General features: G+C 42.6%; 2 protein-coding genes across 5 annotated transcripts; one reads left to right on the plus strand and one right to left on the minus strand.

The window, feature by feature from the left end:
* Nucleotides 1-525: 525 nt before the first annotated feature.
* LOC125523944 (transcription termination factor MTEF18, mitochondrial) lies at nucleotides 526-3,006 on the plus strand. 3 transcript variants are annotated; one of them, XM_048689017.1, is made up of 2 exons: nucleotides 530-822; nucleotides 915-3,006. In XM_048689017.1, exon 2 carries the CDS (start codon nucleotides 1,083-1,085, stop codon nucleotides 2,586-2,588), a length of 1,506 nt encoding a protein of 501 aa, XP_048544974.1. In that variant the 5' UTR covers nucleotides 530-822; nucleotides 915-1,082; the 3' UTR covers nucleotides 2,589-3,006. The 3 variants fall into 3 exon arrangements, with proteins under 3 accessions (XP_048544973.1, XP_048544974.1, XP_048544975.1); XM_048689018.1 differs by having other exon boundaries at nucleotides 930-3,006; XM_048689016.1 differs by having other exon boundaries at nucleotides 526-3,006.
* A 2,059-nt stretch (nucleotides 3,007-5,065) lies between these two features.
* Nucleotides 5,066-8,145, minus strand: LOC125523267 (uncharacterized protein YwbO). Of its 2 annotated transcripts, XM_048688312.1 has the most exons (9): nucleotides 7,945-8,108; nucleotides 7,297-7,365; nucleotides 6,975-7,119; nucleotides 6,763-6,885; nucleotides 6,638-6,681; nucleotides 6,427-6,552; nucleotides 5,569-5,653; nucleotides 5,422-5,478; nucleotides 5,066-5,324 (listed from the first exon to the last, which is right to left on the minus strand). In XM_048688312.1, exons 1-9 carry the CDS (start codon nucleotides 8,001-8,003, stop codon nucleotides 5,235-5,237), a joined length of 798 nt encoding a protein of 265 aa, XP_048544269.1. In that variant the 5' UTR covers nucleotides 8,004-8,108; the 3' UTR covers nucleotides 5,066-5,234. The 2 variants fall into 2 exon arrangements, with proteins under 2 accessions (XP_048544269.1, XP_048544271.1); XM_048688314.1 differs by lacking the exon at nucleotides 7,297-7,365 and having other exon boundaries at nucleotides 7,945-8,145.
* Between the last annotated feature and the right edge of the window lie 12,306 nt (nucleotides 8,146-20,451).

Below are 20,451 nucleotides of genomic sequence, written 5' to 3' on the forward strand. Positions count from 1 at the left end.
TCAAATATGGATGCTAGAAGCTCGCTTTTGAAATGAATTTTAGGAATTACTCCCTTTGTTCACTATTATAAATGCCTTTTTTAAAATCTATTTGTCATACTAGTAGTTAGTACAACGATTGATAATGTATAAATGCATCTGTAATAGTTCCCCTAACAGATGTACTCTCCCTGTTCGGGTTTATTAGGCATCTTCGTATCCAGTGTAAAACTGTGACCATAACTTTAAACTAATAAAATCTAAACTATATGACAGGTAGGAATCCTATTTTAAATACAAATTCAGTGCATATTTTTAGCATTTAAATTATATTTTATTTGTTTTTTATGAATATATTTTATTTGTTATATGGAGTAGACGGTCAAAATTTGATTAAATATTAGGAGATCCAGTAAACCACGACAGAGGGAGTACTCTGTGAGCTAAATTTCCCACTTTGGATACGAGAAAGGGGACACCTAATTGGGAAGCGAGTGTTTGACCGTTCGATACGGCGATCGTACGGCTCTCGCGCCTCTCGCAGTTGCACTTGGTTTTTCCGGACCAAAAACCGCCGCTAGGGTTTTAACATCAGTGATGGATCATCAGTTCATTATTAATCCAACAAAAATTCGCGACAAATCTCTGGAGTAAAGCTCCGAGCTTTCCTTCAGTTTTTGCAATCCCTCGATGTCTCTACCGCCGGAAGCAAGTGACTAGTCATGCTTAGGCGGCTGCTGCTCCGGGAGGTCCAAGCTTGCGCGGAGTCGCTCCCCCAATCGAGCAATCAGATTGCGTATGCAAGAATCTGTGGATCCCCGTTGAATCTGACTAAAGATTCGCGTAAGTATTGCAATCCTCCTATCAGTTTCCGCTTGCCTCTAGTTTTTAGAAGAGGAGTCGTTGTTGGTTCTTGTGGCGTGAGATCTTTTCAGAACTCTGATGTCCAGCCGCCGGCTCGGTGCTTTTCCGGCGACGCCTGCGCGGCGCCTCCGGACAAGATCCCGGATTCGCCGGCGCGCGTGCTCCGGCATGGCCTCGTCCGTGCGAGCGCGCAGGCCTCGCTGCTCGAGTATCTCCATTCTACGCGGGGAATAGAGTTCATGCTCGCCGAGCACATGAGCAAGAACTCTCCGGCGTTCCTCGCCCGCCTCCTTGCCAACGCAGACGCCGGCGGCGGCGCCGATGTGAGATTGTCAGTCTCCAGGTTCCTCCAATACCACCCCATCAATGAGTTTGAGCCGTTCTTCGAGAGCATTGGGCTCAGGCCGTCAGAGTTGGGGAAGTTCTTGCCAAGTGATTTGATATACCTGAAGGATGCTGTTGAATTGCTGGAGAATTACCAAGTACTCTGTGATTATGGCGTGCCACGGACCAAGATTGGTAAGGTGTACAAGGAGGCCAATGAGGTGTTTGGCTATGGGCACAGTGTGTTATTCTCGAAATTGCAAGAATATGAGCAGCTTGGATTGAGCAAATCAACAATCACCAAGCTTGTAGTGTGTTGCCCCAAACTCCTTATTGGTGAAGCCAACCTTGAGTTTCTGCATGTTTTGGATAAGCTGAAAGCCTCTGGTATTATGCTCGGATGGTTTAGAGGGGGTTTGTCAGATGAGAGCACGCACAACTGGAGACGAACTCTTAAAATGCTTGAATTTCTTGATATGATGGGTTCCAACAACAAGACTCTGCTGGTAAGGCTGATCAAAGAACATCCAAGATTTGTGTTTGGCGAATCTGGTAAGAAGTTGTATCTTCTTGTGAGCATGCTGTGTAAATTTGGCATTCAGATAGATAGCATGCTACAGCTGTTCGTGCAGTGCCCATGGGTTCTAAACATGAAATTTCCAAAGAATCTGCAGAAGTCAGTGGATTTTTTGACTCAGATAGGAATGGAGGCATTTGACATTGCTCGGGTTGTCTCATCATGCCCTGAAATTCTTGGTGCTAGTTCTTGTCAGAGTGCTGCTATTGTGTTGTCTACCATGAACCTGTCTGCTGCGAGGTTATGTAATATCATAAAAGATGACCCTATGCAGTTTGGTACTTTGGTATCAAAGAAAAAAATTGCAGCTGTGACAAAGATAGACAGTTTTTATCTTGGAGAGAAGGCTGAATTTTTGCTGAAGATCGGCTTCATTGAGAACTCTGACGACATGGTGAAGGCAATGTCCCATTTTCGTGGCCGCGGTGACCAGCTTCAAGAGAGGCTAGATTGCTTGGTCGATGCTGGATTGGACTATGAGGATGCCTGCAGCATGATCAAAGTGGCCCCATTTATACTGAACATGTCAGTGAGTATGATCAAGAAAAAGATCAGCTACATTCTGAATGACATTGGATACACTCTTGAATCTGTTGTTGCTTTTCCTGCGATTTTCGGGTACAGTTTGGAGAAGATGAAGCTGAGATTCATGATGTACAAGTGGCTCACCGAAAATGGTGTCAAGATCAAACCAACAAACAAGAACAAGGTAAACAAGTCCATGGTAGCCTTGAGCACCATCATGGCATGCTCAGATGTCAGGTTTGTGAAGCAATTTGTGAATCTTCACCCTGGTGGACTGGATCAATGGCAAAGGTTGAAGAATTGTTCAACTATTCAGTAGGAATTACAAGACAAATATTCAATTTTATTTGGGAAAATATTCCGACACACAAGCTTTATTTCTTCAGCTGCCCCCTTGCAATGCAGGGCTAAAATACAAATCTTGACACATCTTCACAAATGCCATGTCTGAAAACTCAAGTTTTCATATTTGGAGGTTTTTACTTTAGATCTTGACTGAAAAACTGCTAGGACCTATTTGGAGAGGAATATCTCTTGGAAAGCTTTGGTATTTAGTTATTAGTATGTTGTAGGATATATCAGTTCATCACAATTGTATACATGTATAAACCTGTTATTAACATCCCATGTGAGGTTGACCAGCGGTATAAGGCTAATTGCCAGTCAGTTTCCAGATTACCTTTTTTTCTGTAATGTTAGCGATAAAATTTCTATGAAATCACCAAAGTCCATTCCAACTCTTTGTTGGCCCCGACTTTATCATTTACAGTTCAACTGGTAGTATGGCTTACAGTTTCATTCTAACCGATATATAATTGACAGAGACTTGCCTATTATATTAAAGGCTGATTTTAGTATTACGCGTGGATCATCGAAACTCCGTTTGGTTGGACCATTTCTGCCGACCACCATCAGGTGTGCGTACTAGAATAGAGAGAAGTAGCGCTGAATGTTTCTATGTATGCTTTGTGATAACTGATAAGTACTTTGTGATTTGTCGATCTGCATCTGCCAGAGCCAGTGCGGGAGCTACCACACTGAGCTGCACTGAACCTTGTGAATTTTGTATTGTGATTAATGCTTGTGATTTTAGGGTTGTAGTATGAAGATCTATTTTGACCTTCTGAACCTAAATAGGCTGTGCCTCGGTTGTCCTTATCACAAAAGATTTAAGAACAAGGCGCGATGTCCTTGTCAAAAAAGATTTCATGAATACCAAAAAAGGCATGGAGTATGTAAGAGATAAAATTTCCGAGCATTTGGTATATTCTGTGTTTTGGTTTTGTCTATTCATCAAATGATTTTCACTTTTCACATTGAAGCTACTCTTAAGACTGCTGAACATTTTGGAGTACAGTCTCAGTGTGTATCATGCTAGGAGCCATTTACAGGCAACAATATAACCTGAAGCTTTGTTTTGGCTGTTTGCCCCATAAAGGCAAAGTCCGCTAGCGCTGAAAGCTGTTCATGTAAAAAACAAGTGAGCCCTCTGCTTGATGTCAAGAAAAAAGTGAGCCCTCTGCTTAAACCAGGTCCATGCATGTAAACACCACTATCCTACTAGAAATTATATGCTCTTGTTGATGCTATGGAATACCCCAAATTCATTTATATATGGGAATCGTAGATTTGTTGTTGATTCCAAATTGTTGTAATTCATACATCAAGAATGTTCCAGGCCGGCAGTGAAGCTGAAACTCTTACATGTTCAGCTAATTGGTGACAACGACACAACTTGGCACTTGGCTTAATGGGGAAGGAAAAGCTTGATCGGTTCAGTGGAAAGAGATGCAGTTGGTCTGGAAGATGTCTCTTAGTTGCAATCAAGTACTCCCTTCCCCCCGTTCCAAAATAAGTGACTCAACTTTGTACTAGCTTTAGTACAAAGTTAGTACAAAGTTGAGTCACTTATTTTGGGATGAAGGGAGTAGATACTTGGTATGCATACGAGTAAGTGATCACTTGATTACAGAATCAGGGTGCTAATTAGATGATTTCTTCACTAATTGCTGGACGAATTTCAATTTTTCATGTTCTGGCCTCATTTTCTGTGCTATTCGGATTTTCCATGCAAACAAGGAGACACTTTATGTCTGGTATACCAAAACTTTTATCACTTGGTTGTAAAATTATGGTGCTAATTACATAATGTCTTCACTAATTTCTGATAGATTTCAGTCGTTCAGACTCCGATATCATTTCTCTGTGCAATTTGGATTTTATCGAAAGAAAGGGACGCACAAGATGGGGTTTAGGGAATGGAATTTCTAGACAGCCTTACCCTTGCATAATACGCCTCTGCCACTGTGCTAGGCCGGTCGTTGGCTATTTCGATACATCGCAACAGGAAAAATACTTAATGCTGGTGTCCCAGAGCTTTACCTTTCCAATTTCATGCTCTTAGGATAGGTATAGCTGTCATCTCTGTTCAGTCCTGTGATTATTTGATTTTGTTGTGCAAACCTCTGATTTCTCTGCTTAGTATAAATTTTCTGTTCCACATTTCAGTTTAGGTTAAGGCACTGTGATGAATTGTGATAATCTTGTTTACTAAACCAGTTTTTGCTTACTTTTGTGTCTAATTTTCTATATCATATTATAATATAAGCACAACATGACACAATTCAGCAGACTACAAACGGAGTTTAAATATACAAACAATTGCTAATTTATATAAATTATTTTCCACCTCCTTGCAACTTCGAACGTGCCTTGCGGACATGGTTACTTATGTGCCCGAGTGGCATGGTACGCTGAAAGCCTTCCTAATTTATTTCTCCAATCATCACATCAGAATTACTGCAAATATAGTAGGATTCATAAATTATCTTTTTCATAATAAAACCATAAATGACTTGTAACTTTTGTTGTTCCTTTTTGCAAGCCATCCTTTATTCCTTTTTACCACAATATTTTGCTATTTTTGTACATACAAGTATAATCCGTAAAGAAGTTCCTTGAACAATCATTCAGCTGCATCTTTGGCAGCAGTCTCGAACGCCCTCATGAATATGTTTGGAGGCTGACCACCACTGAGTTGATATTTTCCATTGATCTGAAATGAACAGCACAAAAAGATATCATGCACAAGTCACTAATAACTGGATAAGAGGTGAAAGGGACACTAACAGTAAAGTAGCTAATATTCATACCACAAAGTGAGGGACTCCAGAAATGCCAGAAGAGTACTTGTTGAGTTCTTCCTTAACCTTGTACCACCAGAAAACGGATTAAGAAGCTGCAGCCTTTTTCCCAAAATAACGATGGCCACCAGGAGCAACGGTGAGTAGAAAACATACCTCATCGACTCCTTTGCTAGGGTCCAGCAGAAGTTCTTCTGCTCCTTCTATGCCCACCTTTCTTGCAGCATCCATAAGAACTTGCCTTCACAGATTTGGAAAATGAATTTCACAAGACTGAAGACAACAGTGGTCAACATAGAAAGAAAGATTAAGGAAAAGAAAGTGCGGCAAGTTGATTAGAGGTTTACGTTTCCTCGAGTGAATGAAGCAACAAACAGCTTACTCTGGTAGCATGGGACAGTTTTAGTTCACAACTTTATCCTCTGTTGTTTTCAGATGCTATAATTCTATTCAGAGGTGTGGTGCAGCATGAAGACAGTGAATGGCGATTTTTTGTTTGTCAATACAGAAAACAAAATGATGCAGCACATGTAACAAATAAAAATGGGCACGCGTTATTTGCTTTTGCCTCATTATGAGTAACTCACATCTAGAGTAGAAAATGGTCATCAAAAACCATGTGTTAAAGGTGAATGTATCTGGCACAGGACTTGTAGCACAATTTCACCTCAATAATTGTCACATGCGAAGGTGTATTCTTAATATGATGTATTTATTTTGCTCGCAAACCCCCCCGGTATGTTCATTTAGCTAGTGCAATGAAATGTCCAGATTACAATACAGTTTCTTTCAGAGGAATAATGGGGCTTAAAAATCATTCCAAATCTTGTGCCATTAAAAACACAGAATATGCATAATGTGTCAGTACCAAAAGCAGTTGTCATACACAAAGGACACCAACAGGTCAACGCAGATTTATTGTAAATATAAAATGCATAAACTGTAGGATTAAGGTAAGAACAAAAATCGAAGAAGCAACAATGGTCATACTCATGGAATTTAACATGTACTCACCTATCACCAATATATTTTCCTTGGCAAAAATAACTGACGAATAATTCATCTACAAGAGCATTTTGTTTATCGTAGCCTTGGTGTCCGGCAAGTGTTATGAGCCTATGGCTGTCCATTGTATTCCCGCTGCATTACAATCTTTAAGTCAGTGCACTGAAGACCCATACACATGATGCAGGTGTATGGAACAGTTTAGAACCGATTCACTTACGTGAGTCCTGACATGTCATATTCAAAGCCAAGTCCTCGGAACATCTGCAAAAATAGGATGGCAACAGCTAAGTACACATTATATGCCATGTGAATAAATAACATGGTCAAGTTGAATGAGAGGACCTCTCTCATGCGAGCAGTTGCACGCTCAAACTGCACAGGGCCAAACTTGGTCTTGTAGAAATCAGATTTCTTGACACCTTCCTTAGGTGCATCAGGGTTCAGAAAAAATGGATGCCAACGAACCTATAAAGCAGAGACAGTTACACTAGCATAACACTGTGCTGATACGAACTGTGAAGTTAGATCATGGTAGTGATTTATTGAAGTGAAACCTCGAAATCGAACTTGTCCATGGTTTGTTCCATAGCTTTCTCAAGATTCTTTTTCCCAACAAAGCACCAAGGGCACACTGTATCCGAGCTCACATCGATCTGAATGAGCTTCTTGCCAGTATTTGAAGCCATATGTTTAGCAAATCTACAATTGAACAAAGAAGTTATTGTCAAATTGGCTCGTAATTTGGCCTCCGAGAAAGCACTGACAGATCCACTTCAAGAAATGTGAATCTTTGAGGGGTATTCTCTTTCAAGAGAAAAGCTGAATTTCTGAAAGCTGAGAAGGTGCAAAAGCATTGCCAGGGCTTTGTTTCAGTACTCTTCCTGAAGAAGGCATTTTGACTCCTGAAGAAAGCTATAATTCACTTTGCCTAGGATCCAAAAACCCCTGACCAGAGACAGTCATACATATGTCAAAATAATGGATTGATCGCAGCTTTGCAAGTTTTTCTGGATTATTGCTCGGTTTTAAACCACCGAAAGTGATCTTGTGAAAAGAAAAACAATGCAGTTTGTTACAGTGCATATTTTCGCTAGCCACTTAAAACTAATACTCCTTCTTTTAAGATTTCCATTCTACGAATCCCTTCTTGGGCATCCGATGGCAATCGAATGGGAAATGGGGATTTATCACCACACTCGTTTCACTTATTGAAATCTAATTGACCATCGCTCCAATTAGACCTCAATGGCGTTCTCCCCACCCAGTGCAGCTGCCGGGAAAAAAAATCCGAGCTACAGTTTCAAGGCAAATCGCACTCCACTTTTCGCATCCTCAAGTAACAACAACCAGGAATTGCGCTTCGCCTGGAGGCGGAGTTCTTGCATCACCCAACCATGCCGTCCCCAAAGAAAGTACAGTCGCTTTTTTTTTCTTGGAGCAAATCCGCATGATGATTAACCGGAAAGAGACAAGTACTACTGCATACATAATACAGTATGAAAGAAGATGGAGAGGATTCTGAACCTGAGAGCTGTGGGCTTGGTGAGGAAGGGGGCGCGGATGGGGAGGAGGCGACTTGGCATACAAGTGAGAAAAAAATCTGCCCCTTCACTTGTGATCTGGGTATTGGTATCTGTTCGCGAGGCGAGGGGGAGGTGGCGGTAGGTGGGCAGAAAGAATAGGGAGGGTTGGCGTTGTTTGCTCGTGGACTTTTGTGTGCTTGGGAAGAGTTCCACTCCACGTCGTGGCTTTGAGCGGTAAACACGTGTTTGGCTCTCAAGCCAGCTCCAGAATCAGATTAGTTGTTGTGAAATGTCAACTAGTACACTTCTTTTTTCTCAATTTTTTTCCTACCAATTTTCTTTGCTCGCCTGTCTGTTCTTTCCTCAATTTTTTTTTCTTAAAAGGACTGAGATCTATAAAGGTTCATCAGAAATACAACGCATTTCAAACATGATAATAATTACAATGAGGATCATGCACCACAGAATGACCATTATCGCCATCAGAACGAGCCGCCGATGTGCCGCCGTCGTCGCTCTCATACCGGAACCGCCCTAACCTTGTTGATGATAACTGGAAAGTCTTTGTGCACGTGTTTGAGCTGTAGTCGTCGTCGTCGTCGTCGTTTAACAATTGAATCGATCTGAAGAACCTGACATCAAATCTAGTCGTCACGTACCCATGATGAGAAAATCTAACCTCGCCTCGCCGCCCCGAGGAGCTGACATGAATATACAGCAGAGCTCCGTCTAATCCATCTCTACTAATGAACTTGAGAAGGATCGGAGCCTGAAAAATTGACTCGAATAAGAAGAGCCACCATCCACCGCCGCCTCTATGAGTATTAAAACCCTAAGCTATCTACTAGACGGAGCCGTGGCGAATTCATTGATTTGCTGACGAAGATCGAGAGGAGGAAGGCTTTGCGTGAGAGTGGAAAGAAATCCGATTTTGACTCAAAAGTCCTATTCTGATCCTGAGCTCAAATGCTCCGTGATGAATAGTAAAATCGACAAAATAGTAAAAACAATAAAAAAACTGAAAAATTCTGTGGTAAATTTTGACAAATTTTTGTATGCTTTCAAAATTTGAGCACGAAATGATATTCGTGAAAGGCGTGGCAAAAAAGACAAAATCAGCACTTCAATTTTTTTTCAAAACTTGCATTTTTGGAGCATCGATTTTTTCCCACGACTTCCACGAATGTCATTTTGTGCTGAAAATTTGTAGGCATACAAAACATTTATCAAAGTTTACCACAAAAAAATTAGATTATTTTGATTATTTTACTATTTTTTTTCCGGTTTACTGTTCATTAGGGAGCATTTGAGCTCGGGAACATATAGTTCATATCCATTTTGTCTCAACTTGTTTTATTTTTGACAGTTCAGTTCATTTTCTCATATTGATGATCATTCCTACAAAATTGTTAATTCATAGCTTATTAGCCTCACTTGATGGTTTGCAAGTGCTTTTATAATTCAATGAAGCCGTTGTTAGCCAAACATTTGTCCATGGGTTATGAAAACATGATGGGTAAATTGAGTTATTGAAACAAAATTAAACGATAGACATATTCGAATTCTCAACACATAAGATGATGCACTCTCTTTCTTTCTTTCCAGTCTACATATAAAATTTGATTTAAGTCACACTTTGTAAAGTTTGATTGACTTTTATACGAAAAAATATCAACATTCACAATATGAAATCAATATTATTAGATGCACCATGAAAATTAATTTGCATACTATATAGCTTCAGTATTGTAGATGTTGATATTTTTTAATATGAATTTGGTCAAACTTTGCGTAATTTGACTTCAAAAAAAATCTTATATGCGGAACATAGGGAGTTTATTGACTTCTCGATGCAAAAGGCACACAAAAGATGAAGTACATTAAACCAGCGAAATTCCCCTAAAGATCTTGGATGACTCACCAAAGCACAAAAGATAGTTAGAAAAAAATCGTATGTGAAAATAAGTTCCACACAATTGGGCCATCCTAGACATGAAACTAGAAACTTACCCACTCACTCCCGAGCTAAATTTTCTCTTCTCATCCATCCACATCACCATCTTATCAAAAACAAATTGCGGAGGGGGGGGGGGGGGGGGTGGGCATCTTATCAACTGGAGGAATTGGGCCCACAATCTCTACCTCCTTTGGTGATTTCTATCCAGTGAGATTGTGATTTTCTTTTTTGAGATTCCGAGAGACTGAGACGTGGTGATTTTGACCCCCTAATTTACTCTTTCAGATTTCAGTTACCATTTCCCCATTTTCTAAAGAAGTGAGAATTTTCTTTTCATGTGCAGGCGTTCGCAAGCTCCCATTAGAATTTTTTCCCAAATATTTAGGAACGTAATCTTCATGCAATCTAATGAACGATTAAAATCATATGACAACTCTGCTTCAAAAATATTATTTCATTGTAGCTATGCATGATTAGTTCCTACATGAAATGTGCGTTAGTTTCTCAGTTTTTAAAATACCATGGTATTTCAAAACTTCGGTATTGCAATGCTTGGGAAATGAATACTACAATTTTTTAAAAACTGCAATTTTCTAAGTTTTAGGAAAACTACTGATATGTTTGGCTGGTGTTGTTTCACTATAGTTTTGACCGATAGTTACACAACTTAATCTAACTTACACCTTCGGAGCTACACACACCAGATCAATCAGTCTGTGCTAACGACCGCCCGGCTGCATGCATCGTTGTACGGCATTCTAATCGCTGAGCTAGGAAGTTGCGGACGTGATCGGCCCTAGTTAACTACAAAGAATAGGAATCAGTATCCTGTTTAACTAGGGTGGTGCACGCGATGGAGAGGAATGAATCAATACTACGAAAGAGGATACTGCCATGAGGTTAGTTATGATTAAAAACCAAGCTGCGCGGTAGTGAACGAGCGTCTTTTCCACAGTTTGAGAAAAAAGAGGTCCGGACCTCTTTTTTAAATACTCCAAAAAAACCACGGTATCAACAATACCACAATTTATGAAACTACACTTTTTGGTATAGCCAAACACCTCAAAGTATTTAAAATTACAGTTTTTAAAAAACCATGGTATTCTAATAATACTTTGGAAATACTTTACATCCAAACGAGACCTAAGTGTTTCTCAAACCAGGGTCATGTAACGCCCTCGATGCGGCTATATCTCCTACGTGTCGAAGCACGACTTAGAGGCATAACCGCATTGAAAGCAATGTCGCAAGTGAGGTAATCTTCACACAACCCATGTAATACATAAGGGAAAGAGATACATAGTTGGCTTACAATCGCCACTTCACACAATTACATGAATAAAGCATTACATCATACAGATACACACAAGGTTCGACTACGGAACCAAAATAAAAGAAGACTACCCCAAATGCTACACAGATCCCCGATCGTCCCAACTGGGCTCCACTACTGATCAACTAGCACGAAACAACACAAAGGACAAGATCTTCATCGAGCTCCTCCTTGAGCTTGGTTGCGTCACCTGCTCGGTTACATCGGCACTTGCAAACTGGTTTTGGAAGTATCTGTGAGTCACGGGGACTCAGCAATCTCACACCCTTGCGATCAAGACTATTTAAGCTTATAGGAAGGGTAAAAAGGTATGATGTGGAGCTGCAGCAAGCGACTAGCATATATGGTGGCTAACATACGCAAATGAGAGCGAGAAGAGAAGGCAAAAGCACGGTCGAACAACTATGATCAAGAAGTGATCCTAGAACAACCTACGTCAAGCATAAGTCCAACACCGTGTTCACTTTCCGGACTCCGCCGAGAAGAGACCATCACGGTTACACACGCGGTTGGTGTATTTTAATTAAGGTCAACTTCAGGTTTTCTACAACAGGACATTAACAAATTACCATCTGCCCATAACCGCGGGCACGGCTTTCGAAAATTCAAAACCCCGCAGGGGTGTCCCAACTTAGCCCATCACAAGCTCTCACGGTCAACGAAGGATATTCCTTCTAGCGGGAAGACCCGATCAGACTCGGAATCCCGGTTACAGGACATTTCGACAATGGTAAAACAAGACCAGCAAAGCCACCCGAATGTGCCGACAAATCCTGATAGGAGCTGCACATATCTCTGTCGCAGGGCACACCGGATTGTCCAAGGTTCCGGTAGGCCAGCCTAGAGTTGACCCTGGTGGCCACCGGCAGCTGACAGGTTGGACCAACACTCAGAGGAGCACTGGCCCGGGGGTTTAAATAAAGATGACACTTGGGGCAGGCCTACCCAAGGGAAAGAAAAGGCACTTGGTGTCGTGGTACTTGGGGTCTTCGGACTTTCCGGTCCCGTTCTTGCGACGGTAGTCGTTCACGTTCGTTCGGAGAGGTACTTGATTGTTAGAGTTATAATATAAGTCATGTACCCCTTTGTATTTATCCCGTTGTATAAGGGGTTTCCTGCATATGTTCCACACCTGTACATGTATATATATATCGGCCTATGGCCTCATGAGAATACAAGTTGCCTATTCCTAACATTGATGACTCCAACGTCTTCGGGGTGACGGTAGTGGTACACACGACGTCGGGGTACTTGTCGGTCCGGTCTTGGCGGCGTAGATGTACGCGTTGTCGGGGTACTTGTCACATCATCGGGTGTAGTTGTACATGAGGGTCTTGACGAATCCGAAGGGGTACTTGACGGGTCCGGCCTTGGCGATTCAGGTTTCGTAGTGTCCTGGTACTTGATGCTTGGGATTGATTCCATGGTTGCATGCATCCACGGCAACACAGCACAGATGCAAAGAGGCAACGACTTGGCATGGTTTCGGTGGTCGAACAAGGCAGGGCAGCTCGGCCACGTGCGCTGCGGGCGGCAGAGGACAAGCAGAGGAGCAGCAGCGCGAGGGAAGGCAGCGACGCAGGCGAGGAGCAGCCCCAGCGGTGGAGCTCCACGGGAGGCATAGCCATGCGCGGCTGCTGGAGATCCTCAAGCAGAGAAGAAGCCGGCAGGCTGCGGTGCCCGACGGCCCTGGCGACGCGGTAGGGTGGGCGAGCTCGACCCTCGCGCCCATGGCGGCAAGGAGGAAGACCATGGAGGAGGCGCACGGGTCGCGGGCTCCTGGCGGGCAGAGTTAACGCAGGGGAGGCGATGGTCCTGGCGCGGCGGCGGGCTTGCCGGCGTCGAGGATGATGCAGGAGAGGAGAGGCCGGCGGCCGTGGTACAAGAAGCAACCGAGGCGCGGCTTCCGGCCATGGCGACGGTGAGGCGGGTCAAGGGCGGCGTCGCTCCTGGTTCCAGCGGGAGGAAGAACATCCCAGTCGTCTTCGAGAGGAGCGAAGCAGAGGGAGGAGAGGAACTGCGAGCGAGAGAAGGTATCGGGCGAAGGGGAGAGGTCGAGGGATCTCTCGATCCCTCTGGCGGCGCGAGTGAAGATGCGAGGGAGAGGATCGATCGGGATGGGGTTGGCTCGGGCGCCTAGGGTTAGCGCAGGGCGCTGGGCCTAGGGTGCAAATGGCCTAGGTGGGCCGGCGCAGGAGGCCCATTGTGGAGGGTGCCGGCTGGGCCTTAGAAGGAGAATGGGCCTACTGCTCTCTCTCACTCCTCTCTAAAACTTCTCCTTTTATCTCCCAAAACAGAAAAAAATATCGAAGAAAAAGAGAATAAAGGAAGTGTTAGGGATAGAATTTGCGAGGGAGGTTAATTTCCCCGGACTCATAAAGATGAGCTTGTTCCAAGAAAATAGGAAAGAGCACATGTGTGAAGTTTGAATTCCAACTCATTTGAATTTAATTCAAATGAGTGTGAGAAGGAAGTCGGTATTCGATAGGTCCAAAAATGTTGGGGATTTTGTTAGAGCTCCGGAAAATGGTGAAAGAATTATTGGCAAGACTAGAGAGTCGAAACTTGAAGAAGAAAAAGGCCAAGGGATTTAATATGCAAGTGGGTTCACGGGTGATTCCAAAACAATGGAATTTTAAATATAGCTCCCTAATAACGGGAGGATATGTTATAAAGAGAATCACCATGTGAATTCCCTTGGTTTAAATGGACCGAAGATCCATGCAATTTATTTAGAGAGTTTTAGTTAGCTTTGAGAAAAGATGGTATGATGACATGATGCAATATGCACATGATGCAACGAACCAAACAAATCTCACGACGAAACCCGGAAACCCTGGAAGGCATCTGAAGCTCCGGTCTTGGGGCGTTACAACACTCCACCACTACGAGAGGATCTCGTCCCGAGATCTAGGATGGCACCGGAGGGAAAACGGAAGGGAAAGAGAAGAGGTAAAAACTAAGTTGCTTCTTTGACAAACGAATGAAACCAAAGAACCTTTAGATGTTGAACAAGTTGAACGGAAGAAAACAACGAAGATGCACAAAGTTGAAAACACTCCGTTAGAAAAGTGGAACAAGGATCATTACTAGAACCCTGTAGGTTGAAAAACATGAGAAAAGGGTTGCAATGGACAAGAAGTACATCCAAACACTCCGGTATAAACGAGATGTACAAGGAACGATAAGGATCAATCACTATGACACTCCGGTTAAAACAAGATCGAGAAGGAATAAGATTGATATAATTTGGGCAGCACTCCGACTGAAAAGGAAGGAATTGAAGATGATCTTGGCAAAACAAGATGATGGGTCGAAGTTAGCGACATCACAATGCCTCCGGATGAAGGAATAAAAGGTAGATCGTCGGAACAAAAGAACGGAGAATAAAACACCATCTTCTAACTCAAATGAGCTTGAAAAGCATCTTGAAGAGAAAGGTCGAATGGAATTGTTGAAAAAAAACAACAACGAAAGCATAAACTTGAAATGGGCTTAAAGAATACATCTTCCATTATGAGGTGACAACCTTCCACTCACGGGAAAAACAATTGGATTGATATGAACAAGAAGACGAGAAAATATTTCACCGGGAGGGTAGATGGAGAACTTGGATCATATATTATCACCGTTAATAGGAACAATCCTTAGGGAAGGCTTTAGGTGAAATATAACCCAAGATAACTCCAACGAAGAGGTTGATGGATTTAAAATATCTCATTCTTAACAACATGTGAATCATGAAACATGAACTCAAATTATCAAGAATGACATAGCACCACCTTAAATGGTACGGAAGAAAGAATTGCACTCCGGATTGCAAGATGAAGAATGCTTGAGTTCCTCTGAAAAGAATCTCAATGAACATCTTGAGAAGGAATTACGTCCTTGATGAACCAACATGTAGAACCTCCATGAAGAACTCTGGTAAACAAAAGGATAACGAAAGGAAGGAGAAGTTGAAAACTCAAGGTGAAACCTTGTAAAGATTTAGAAGGAGCTTCGCGACGAGATAATGCGGAAAAGCTAGGAACTCCAGAAAAGAAAGATGAAGCATCTTGAACTGAGAGTGAGATAAGATGAACCTCCGGAATAAGGAATTGAATTTACTCGATGAAACAAGAATGAGGAATTACATTATGCTTATCCTTCACCAATTTAATTGATGACAAGCAACGGATTTGGCATACTACTTATTCTCGTTGAAAAAGGATTAAGATAGATATGGAGCAAACTTGGGAAGGTCTTCAACGAATCATCGATAGAATTTGGAAAACAACGAATGACTTGATACGACAACGAAAGGAAGAGATCTCTTGAACGAACCACCGTTTGAATTGAAACACGAATAAATTGATATGATAAACGAAGGAAGAAGAAATCTTGAATGAACCACCATAAGATTAAAAATGAACAAAGAAAAGATAATGAAAACACCAGGAAGAATTTAGAAAATGAACAAAGATGCTTGAGAGAATTTAGATACATGGGAACGAAGAGATCATAAACTGATTAGAGAATACTTGAATGATGCACCGGTAAGATTGGAGAATGATAACTGACAGCTGAGAATAAATAATTCTGAGATGATGGGCTCCGGAGAATCAAACTGAAAAAAAACTCCTGAATTACTCCGGATGGGTGAAAATAATTCTCACAATCGAATACAATTATGAGAGGATGGCAACGAGCTGGAATCACGAATCTTGAAGGGAATGGAGCAAGATTGAGAGAAAATCTTCTTCGGTCTTCCAATCTGAGAATGACTACGAGAAACACCACCATGAATTATTTAGACACTCCGGAAGAATCAAAACGAAGAGGTTGAGCCAACGATGAAAAGAATTCGACAGATCTTGGAGAAAAACATAAGACTGATGATAATTCATTCTTACGTCAAACTTTAGAAAGGAATTTGAGAAGCTCCGGAAAAATAAGAAGAGTCAGGTAAGATCCTGGGAAAAGACCTGTGGGTTAGGGCCCACTCAAGAGAAACACTGTTGAAATGATTTAAAGAGAGAGATTGCACCGGTTGAATTAAAATGGCTTGAATGAGATAACAACCTTGGAATAGGTTTGAACGAATCTTGAAGGAAAAGACGAGCCTTCCGAGATATCTTCAGCACTCTGGAATAATTGAATAGCGAGAAATGAATGACTAAAGAGGTGCACCGGCAAGAGAAGACATTGAAATGAGGAAAAAGGTATGATCAACAAAGCTTGACTTGAATCCACCGAAGAAGAAAAAGAATGGAGAATATTGAGCTAATAGAGCATCTTCATGAGAACCACCGGGTAAGAACATTGACGGAAAATAATGGAGATACTTCACATTAATAAGACGGATACTCTATAAAGAAATCCGAGTCCTTGAAAAAAAAAGGGGGGGGGGGGGGGGAAAACAAAGGCATATTGGGACGAGTGAAACGAACAACGTTGAGAAGACTTAGAATTTAAACTTGCGGATAGAAAGAATGATGGGATCATCTCGAAGAGAAGCGATTAGTATTCACATAGAAATATGAGAACACCGCTTAGACAAGGGATCGAATCCACACTTGACATTGAAGCAACTCGAATACCACAACTCAAAAGAAAAACAAAGGATTGACTTGCAGAATAAGCCGGAACAAACATATGATAGAGATTTCGTCCGAAGTTTTCATGGTGGGGCCTACACGGGCTCGATCGTACAGCACCATCATGTACAAGGCAGTGCACATGACATCCGAAGCGTCCCCGAGTCGGCATAGCCCAGGACTCTTTAAGACACAACGAGACCACTGTAAAACCAACCGTGGATAGGCGGACCACTAGACGTTGAACCCCAATTTCATATCATACATCTGTCGGAAAGATATCCTAAGAGCTACTTGAATTCCCACTTATAAACTCCCGAAATTTTCCGGTTATGCAATCACGTGTTGGGGATACAAGGGAAGCATAATATCTCACCCAAACTAACAAATCCTACATCCAGATGTATCCATCCTTCAACACATAACCAAGAAACCTTCGGAAATCGTTTACCTCAACCTTCGAAAAGCATCCGTTATACGAGTTATGGCAATACTCCCGAACTCCCGCCCCAGTACTGAGTGGCGTCGAGGTTATCTCACCAACAACTGCATAAAAGAGATTTCCGATGTCGGCGAAACTAAACTCAGGTATTCCAGAACTGCAACGATAAAATTGTGACGACAACACCTCGGAGCTCAACTCCCCGAGGCACTGCCACAACCCCTAAATGACAGGAGGCACCAAGAACAATGTTCTCGTCACAAATCGATCGGAACGATTCCAAGATACCCGCGTGATCCTAAATTTTTTTTAGTGAAATTTGAGAAGAGAAGAGTCAAAACTCTATGTCAGGATGCCTTACCAGAGCGATGAAGGGACTGGGGAGTAAAAAGAGTTCCTAAACTCTCCGATATATATAATCCTAAATGACTCAAAACATTTCAAGACTCAATAACGCCAGCGATTCGATCAAGCAGGGGGCTCCTAAGGTCGGGGAAGACTCTGATTACCAACTTGTAACGCCCTCGATGCGGCTATATCTCCTACGTGTCAAACAATGACTTAGAGGCATAACCGCATTGAAAGCAATGTCGCAAGTGAGGTAATCTTCACACAACCCATGTAATACATAAGGGAAGGGAAAGAGATACATAGTTGGCTTACAATCGCCACTTCACACAATACATGAATAAAGCATTACATCATCCAGATACAATCAAGGTCCGACTACGGAACCAAAATAAAAGAAGACTACCCCAAATGCTACACAGATCCCCGATCGACCCCAACTGGGCTCCACTACTGATCAACTAGAACGAAACAACACAAAGGACAAGATCTTCATCGAGCTCCTCCTTGAGCTTGGTTGCGTCACCTGCTCGGACATCGGCACCTGCAAACTGGTTTTGGAAGTATCTGTGAGTCACGGGACTCAGCAATCTCACACCCTCGCGATCAAGACTATTTAAGCTTATAGGAAGGGTAAAGGTATGATGTGGAGCTGCAGCAAGCGACTAGCATATATGGTGGCTAACATACGCAAATGAGAGCGAGAAGAGAAGGCAAAAGCACGGTCGAACAACTATGATCAAGAAGTGATCCTAGAACAACCTACGTCAAGCATTACTCCAACACCGTGTTCACTTCCCGGACTCCGCCGAGAAGAGACCATCACGGTTACACACGCGGTTGATGTATTTTAATTAAGGTCAACTTCAGGTTTTCTACAACCGGACATTAACAAATTCCCATCTGCCCATAACCGCTGGCACGGCTTTCGTTCGAAAATTCAAAACCCCGCAGGGGTGTCCCAACTTAGCCCATCACAAGCTCTCACGGTCAACGAAGGATATTCCTTCTAGCGGGAAGACCCGATCAGACTCGGAATCCCGGTTACAGGACATTTCGACAATGGTAAAACAAGACCAGCAAAGCCACCCGAATGTGCCGACAAATCCTGATAGGAGCTGCACATATCTCTGTCGCAGGGCACACCGGATTGTCCAAGGTTCCGGTAGGCCAGCCTAGAGTTGACCCTGGTGGCCACCGGCAGCTGACAGGTTGGACCAACACTCAGAGGAGCACTGGCCCGGGGGTTTAAATAAAGATGACACTTGGGGCAGGCCTACCCAAGGGAAAGAAAAGGCTAGGTGGTGTAAGTGCATCTAGTGCCACCCCTAGCTGGTTTTGGAGTATTGACGACAAACCTAGTTGAGGGACTAATGTGTTTGTGAGAATTGCAGGATAACACAGGTAGAAATCCCTCATTGATTCGGTTTTACTACCAGAGATGACCCCTAAAACTGTATGAAGACATTGAAGTCAAAGGTGGTATATGAAGATATTCACATTGAAGACTATGACAAGAGAAGACACTATATGAAGCCTATGGAGCTCGAAGACTTAGATCTTTCGTAGTTCTTTTTCTTTTGTGTTGAGTCATAGGAACCACCGTACTGTTAAGTGGGGTCCAAGAGAACCAGTCAGAATGACTAAAGTGATGCCTAAACCAAAAACCTATGTCTTCGAGTGAAGACTATGAGAGCGAATCTTGTCCAGAGTCGGACAAGTCAGCTTTGCTTGTAGCCCAAGTAAAGTTGCCGTGTGATTTTGAAATCTGACCATTGGGACACGTGTCAGTTCCTTAGTGATCCAGGGTCATTTCGGACAAATCAGGTCATGTTGCCAAGTGGCTATAAATAGCCCACCCTCTTCAACCATAAACGGTTGGCTGCTCAGATTGAAAGCACGGCTTTTGTCGTTTGAGAGCAACCCACCTCGAAGCCTTTGAGAGAGAATTCCTTGCGAGGATAAAAGCCCTAACCACCAGAGCCAGAGAGAATTGGGCATCACTTAAGTCTTCTTGTCTGTGTGATCTGAAGACTTATTACACTTGAGGACTGTGCATCCTCCAGCCGGTTAGGCGTCGCGTTCTGAGCATCCAAGAGACATTGTGGATTGCCGGTGAAACGAAGTCTGTGAAGGTTTGGGAGTCTACCTTGAAGACTTACCAGAGTGATTGGGCGAGGTCTATGTGACCTTAGCTCAAGGAGAATACGGTGAGGACTGGGTGTCCTGAGCTGCGTGTTCAGGATTGGGTGTCCGGGACTATGTGTCCTAAGGTTTAAATACCTAGCCGCTCCAACCAGATGTATAGTTGTCACAACAACTGGAACTGGTCCAACAAATCATTGTCTTCAACGAGTCACTGGTTTCATCTCCACTTCACTTTACTTACTGTTACTCATTGTGAAGTCATTGTATGTTTGCACTATCATTTGTCTTCACTGAGTGACTGCGTGTTCTGTTTGGCTTCACAATAACTTCCTACCTGATCCTTACTACCTAGCTGCTATTAGTCTTTGTGCTTTCACTTCATTGAATACTTGACTATGGTTTGTCTAGTGTAGTCTACCTTCCGCTGCATGGTAATAGGTTTAATTCTATCGTTTGTCTTCAAAACTTCTATGTTCTGAAGACTTTCATAAAAATCGCCTATTCACCCCCCCTCTAGTCGATATAACGCACTTTCAATTGGTATCAGAGAAGGGTGCTCCCTTGTTCTGTGTGATTCGGTTTAACCACCTGGAGTTTTAGCTATGTCGACTGCAGGGATAATTAAAGTCTCCGCTGCGTGCCCCGTCTTCGATGGAACTGAATATCCCTACTGGAAGAATAAGATGCGCATGCATCTTGAA

This window comes from Triticum urartu, chromosome 7, assembly GCF_003073215.2.
Source record: "Triticum urartu cultivar G1812 chromosome 7, Tu2.1, whole genome shotgun sequence".
In the NCBI taxonomy this organism is placed as follows: domain Eukaryota; kingdom Viridiplantae; phylum Streptophyta; class Magnoliopsida; order Poales; family Poaceae; genus Triticum; species Triticum urartu.